Here is a 6,377-nt window from a genome sequence, read left to right on the forward strand (position 1 = left end):
AGGGGGAAAGGGAAATATTAAAGGGGGAAAGGGAAATATTAAAGGGGCAAAGGGAAATAATAAAGGGGACAAAGGGAAATAATAAAGGGGACAAAGGGAAATAAGGGGAAAAGAAGATCCAGTGTCACTGCCCTGGCCCATGGCCATAATTCCTCGGGGAGGAGGCAGGTTTCCCAAGGTTTTAGTACTTTCCCAATGCCAAATATCTCATATTTGACACGGGAGAAGATCAACTCACAGGAATGGAAGAGAAAAAAATCCCACTTTGACACCACCAGGCCAAGAGCAACTTGCCAGGTGAGTGAATTCCCGTGTTCTCCAAGGTGTCCCTTTCCCATACCTTGTGCCTTTGGAGGGATCCTGGTCAGGGTGTCCACGGAGCCCTTCAGTGTCCTGAGTTCTGAGGGGGAAAACTCAACTTCCCTGATGGGTCCTCGGGGGAGAAAAGGAGCCAAAATGGTGCCAGGGGACTGGTCAATGCCAAGGTTACGGAGATATATCTGGCAAAAGAAGGAATAAGAAACACTTGGAGAATGGGGATGGATTCTGGAGTTGTAGGATTTTGTTATTCCAGTGCTCTGGACGCTGCAGGAGTTGGATAACTCAGGGGAGGTTGGGGAACTTCACCCTCACCTGTTTAAAATGACATTTCCCAGTTGGGAGGAGAACACAAAGGTTTGGGTTAAAAAGCTTTTTTCCTCCCCAGACAGCACAGAAAACTCGATTAGACTTGGAAATTCGAGGCAGGGAAGTTCCTCTTTTCAGAGGATAAGTTTGTCTGAGGTAAATAGCTGGGAACAGTTTTGTCAGAGCTGGTTAAAAACCACCATGAAGCAGTTTTTGTGGGGAATCAGAGAATCAGGGAATGGTTTGGGTTGGGAGGGACCTTAAAGGTCATCCAGTTCCAGCCCCTGCCATGGGAAGGGACACCTTCCACTAGCCCAGGTTGCTCCAAGCCCCATCCAACCTGGGTTTGGACACTTCCAGGGATCCAGGGGCAGCCACAGCTTCTCTGCCCAACCTGTGCCAGGCCCTCCCCACCCTCACAGCCAGGAATTCCTTCTTCATATCCAACCTAAACCTACTCTCTTTCCATTTAAAGACATTTCCCCTTGTCCTGTCACTCCATCCCTTGTCCAAAGTCCCTCTCCAGCTCTCTTGGAGCCCCTTCAGGCACTGGAAAGGCACAATTAGGTCACCCCAAAGCCTTCTCTTTACCAGGTTGAACAATCCCAATTCTCTCAGCCTTTCCTCATAGGAGAGGTGCTTCATCCCTCCTTTCCCTCCAGCTCAGATCAGGAGACAAACACCCTCCTGCAATTATTCAGCACCTCAGACCCACATGCCAGAGAACACTGACTGAGGGGACACCCTCCCTGAATCCTTGGGAGAGATCTGCAAAACCAGGAACCCCAGAAACGAGATCCACTGGGATATAACCCACTCCCAACCAAATCATAGAGTCATGGAATGGTTTTGGTTGGAAGGGACCTTAAAGACCACCCAGTTCCACCCCCTGCCATGGGAAGGGACACCTTCCACTAGCCCAGGTTGCTCCAGCCTGGCCTTGGACACTTCCAGGGATCCAGGGGCAGCCACAGCTTCTCTGCCCAACCTGTGCCAGGGCCTCCCCACCCTCACAGCCAGGAATTCCTTCCCAATATCCCACCTAAATCTCCTCTTTTCCACTATGAAGCCATTCCCTCTTGTCCTGTCCCTTCATCCCTTGTCCCCAGTCCCTCTCCATGTTTCCTGTTGGCTCCTTCAGCTCCTGGAAGGCCACAATTAGGTCATTCCAAATCCTTCTCTTCTCCAGGCTGCACAATCCCAGCTTTTCCATCCTTTCCTCACAGGAGTTGCTCCATCCCTCTGATCCACTCGTCCTGGTCAAGGGGCAAAATCACCTTCTACTGTCCAAGAATAACTTAATTAAGATTAAACTGATTAGTTTAGAGAAGCCAAAGGAAAATCAAACCCTAAAACTGTGACATACCAGAGAAAAATGTTATGAAGACGAGCCCAACTTTCCTGGGAAAACACCAGGAGATTGTCAAGTCAGACACACACAGCAGCATTCCCTGAGTTAATGGATTCTGAAGGAGTCTCATGCAGGTTAAGAACCTACCAAAGGTCGTTTAGGACCTTCTGAGGAAGCATTTTTTCCAAGTTTACATACAGATATCATCTGCATCAAAAAAGAACCCAAAATTTTCTTGGATTTAATCCTCTGCAGAAGCAAATTCATTTCAACTCATCCATCCTATGTCCTAAACATGCCAAGAAAATGCAATTAATTACTTCATGGATGGTGGCCAACTCTATTTCCTCTGATATTATTCTAAACCTACATACTAACAGCCACAGAAGTGACCTGATCTCCTTTACCTTGTGATTTCTGGGAGCAGAATTCTTCAGAAACAGGGCTCCAAACTAGGCCTAATCATAATCATAAACACAAACCACCGTTGTATCTCCTGAATTTGGTTTCAAACACCATCCCTAACAATATTTATATTTGTTTCAACACCTCTTTGCAAAGAAAACAGAGTGGAAAAAAAAGCTTTTAAAACCCAGCCCCAAAGAGCTGATTATTATGGGAGTCATCCTGTGAGAGGAGCAGCCTCTCCCTCAGGGGATGATGACACGTTTCTCATTAGCATAAATCTGCATCTCATTTTCTCCACCACTCAAGAGCCATTAGCAGAGTTAAGAGGGTTGCTTCTCCATCCCCTTCCACCTTCCCAAAATAGGGAAGAAACCTGGATTAGAAAAGGAAGGCAGAAAGGAGGGAAGGTATGAAGTGGCTCTGAATGTCTTTTAGGAACAATACGGAAAGAATTAAGAGTTTAGGGCCTTAGAAAGTGGAACAAAGTGAACAAGCAAAATGGGTATTTATGGGAAATAAAGAGATTTCATTCCCAAGGATTTCTGTGGTGGGTTTGCTATTCCTGCAGAGCTGTGGGGGTGTGGAGTTCAGTTCTCCTGCCTTTCCTTACTCAGCACTCGAGTCTCAGCCTGCTGTTTGGATAATTATAACCTGAGCTTCTGAAAGGAGCTGGAAGACCAGGAATGGCACATCAGGGATCTGCTGGAAGAGCTACAACCAAATTATTCACAAGATTTCACTTTTTTATCACTATCACGGAAACATGGAATGATTTGGCTTGGAAGGGAACTTCAGGATCATCTCATTCCAACCTCCTGCCATGGGCAGGGACACCTTCCACTAGACCAGGTTGCTCCAATCTGGCCTTGGACACTTCCAGGGATCCAGGGACAGCCACAGCTTCTCTGGGAAACCTCTGCCAGGGCCTCACCTCCCTCACAGCCAACAATTCCTTCCCAATATCCCACCTAAATCTCCCCTTTTCCACTATGAAGCCATTCCCCCTTATTCTGTCCCTCCATCCCTTGTTCCAAGTCCCTCTCCAGCTCTCCTGGAGCCCCTTCAGGTACTGGAAGGTGCTGGAAAAAGAGATAACTCTAAAAAAAAGGATAACTCTGAAAAAAATAAATGGATAACTAAAATAAAATAAATGGATAACTAAAAACACACTTACTGGGATCCTTTCTTCAATATCCAACTCTTGTTTCTGCGGAGTTTCCAAAGGAGTTGCTCCACCAGGGAGGAAGTTGTCACCTCCTGCACTGGGGAAGTGCCTGGAGACCCCTCCGGAGCTCCGAGTGGATCCCAAACCCCCCTGGCTGCTCCCCCCGGAACTAACGGGAACGTTCAAACTATCCGGGGAAATCGCCCCCGAGTTGTCCAGGATGATGGGACCAGTGGGAATATTCAGGTTGAGACACCGATTTTCGGGAGCATCCCAATTCTTCCCATCACCAGCTGCAGAGCTTCCATCCTTTTTATGGAGCTGAGCAACGCTGGAAACCGAAACATCGGGATCGGAGCTTTGTCCCGTGTTGTTATTTTCCGTGTCTTCACCACTGGATCCAGAAACAACCTTCTGGATCGTGGAGCCTCCTAAATTATTGTCCAACACTCCTAAAACATGGTTTTTTTCTTCTGGAAGCTGCAGTGCCTCTGTGGAATTTGCTGGTGGAATAACTCCAGCCAAGGAACGTTTCCTGCTGGAAACGTTCACGGCGTTGTCCGACTGGGATCTCGTAAGGGGGGGGACAAGCAGGAAGTTTTTACTTGGGAAATGCAAACTTCCCAGAGAACCTGTCTCCCTAGGGGGAGCAGCAGCAAAATCCTCGGGATCTCTGCTGCTTTTCTGGATGGACAAAACGTCGCTGGAGGGAATGGCAATGGCACTGGAGGCTTTTCTTCCAGGAGAAAATCCACCGGGAATCCCGGCATGAGGAACCTCCTCTGGTTGGCTCACGTTCCAAGATCCAACCTTCTCCATGAAACTAAGGGATGGGAGGGACTGGATTCTTCCAGTGTGGGGATATTTCCATTTGAAGGGCTCCAAATGTTCCTTGTTTTCCTTCGGAGTACGTCGGGGTGAATGTTGCTTCCCAGGGGATACGGGTGAGTTCCCTGAAGGAACATCAGAACACGATGGAGAGACCCGGAGATCCGACTGGATCACCAGGACACCGAGTTCTTCCGCCTTCACGTCCTTCTTCAGGAGCATCCCTGGAGTGGACTGAAAGATAGGATGAGCAAAGCGTAGGGAGAACGAGGCATCACCTCCCAGATTGAAGGAAGGGGAAATGTCTGTGACTTTATGGCCCCTTTCTATGGAAAAATCCGAAGCAGTTAATTCATTCCCGCTCCCTCCGGGATCCGCTCCCGCCGGAGATTCCTCACTGCACGGAGGCGTCTCCGTGTCAACAACCGGTTGTCCAGCTGCACAATCCTTGGTGTTCATCACAGCAGGGATCGACTCCTCTTTCCCAAATCCCACTGCAGGAGGGGGTTGTTTGCGCTGACGATCCAGGAGTTCCTCAGGAACAAACTTCAAGCTTCCGGAGCCGTTTAAATCCACTCCACGTCCCTTGGACATTCCTTTGCCTGGCTCAGAAGTCATGGCAGAAAGAACATCGGGAGCACCTGGATTTTTAAAGTGGTCGTTCCTCGAGTCACCGGACGAATTATTCGACAAATCAAGCTCAGGGACCTTCTTTTCCAGCTTTTCCAGGACTCCTCCCTCGCTCCCGACCGTTTTCACCTTTTCCTTTTGCATCTCCCTCTCGCTTTTTTCCGTCAGAGCTGTTTTGTAGGAGGAATTTCCTGAAGATGAGAACTCCTCCTGCCTCAGGAACTCCTTCCCTTTCCCTGGAAGCTCAACACCAGCAGCTGGACCATCGTTGTCACCGGAGGAATGTCCATCGTTCCCAGATGTGCTCCGGGGCTCCGGCGGGAGAGAAGCTCCCGCTTGGTTCGGCCTCTTTTCCAGCACCACCTTTGGAGTAGAGTTTGTGGGATCTTCACTTGTTTGGGGACTTGACTCCTCCTCATCAGTTTTCCAGGATTTATTGGCCTCCTGGCTCCCGAGTTGTCCAGACGAGGAGTTTTGGGAAGACAAAATGGCACCTCCGGGATCGGCGCGTCCGGATGGAAGGGGAGGTTGGGACAAGGAGCAGCCACTGGGAGCATCCAAGGGAGGGGTTGTGTCCCTCCGGGATGCAGATTCACGGATGTGGGAAGGCTCCAAAAGCTCCTGGGACACTCCAGAAACATCAGGAATTCCTCTGGAAGAGGCAAGAAAAGGAAGTGAATTTCTCATTATCCTTTTCATCTCAATATCCTGATTTTCTGCTTTAATATCACGGGGAAAAGCAGAACTTCCCTTAAACAAATACCTGGGGTTTAGCAAAATACACAAAAAAAAATCCCATCTACATGGCCCAAAACCTGAAGAAATAGAAAAAAAGAAATACTAAAAATGCCCTACAAAATAATAATAAAATATTTTAAAGTGTTTATAAAATTCTTATTTATATACATCTAATATTTATTTATAAATATTATACTGATGGTATAAGTAATTACAAAATATTCCTATTTTATTCAATAATTGATGATTTTATAACTGATTGTAAAATACTGTGTTAACATTATTATAATATGTATGTGCAATAATATTACCTATAAACATTATATTTTTATTTTAAAGTATATTTATATATTTTATAAATAATGTTAACACAATTATTGAATAAAATACCTTGAGTTTAGCAAAATACATAAAAAACATCCCCTAAATGGCCCAAAACCTGAAGAAATATAAAAAAAGAAATACTAAAAATGCCCTATAAAATAATAATAAAATATTTTAAAGTGTTTATAAAATGCTTATTTATATACATCTAATATTTATTTATAAATATATAGATGGTATAAGTAATTAGAAAATATTCCTATTTTATTCAATAATTGATAATTTTATAACTGATTGTAAAATATT

At 46.0% G+C, this 6,377-nt stretch overlaps 1 protein-coding gene across 2 annotated transcripts in view; it reads right to left on the bottom strand.

Moving 5' to 3' along the window:
* ALMS1 (ALMS1, centrosome and basal body associated protein) overlaps nucleotides 1–6,377 on the bottom strand; it is a 45,050-nt gene that overhangs the window by 22,770 nt on the left and 15,903 nt on the right. For both annotated transcript variants that reach the window (XM_027660529.1, XM_027660528.1), the window contains 2 exons: nucleotides 3,561–5,661; nucleotides 341–500 (listed from right to left, as the gene is read on the bottom strand). In XM_027660529.1, coding sequence (XP_027516330.1) covers nucleotides 341–500; nucleotides 3,561–5,661 — 2,261 coding nt within the window. The remainder of the gene's footprint in view (nucleotides 1–340; nucleotides 501–3,560; nucleotides 5,662–6,377) is intronic.

Source organism: Corapipo altera, unplaced genomic scaffold, assembly GCF_003945725.1.
Source record: "Corapipo altera isolate COAL_440 unplaced genomic scaffold, ASM394572v1 295, whole genome shotgun sequence".
In the NCBI taxonomy this organism is placed as follows: domain Eukaryota; kingdom Metazoa; phylum Chordata; class Aves; order Passeriformes; family Pipridae; genus Corapipo; species Corapipo altera.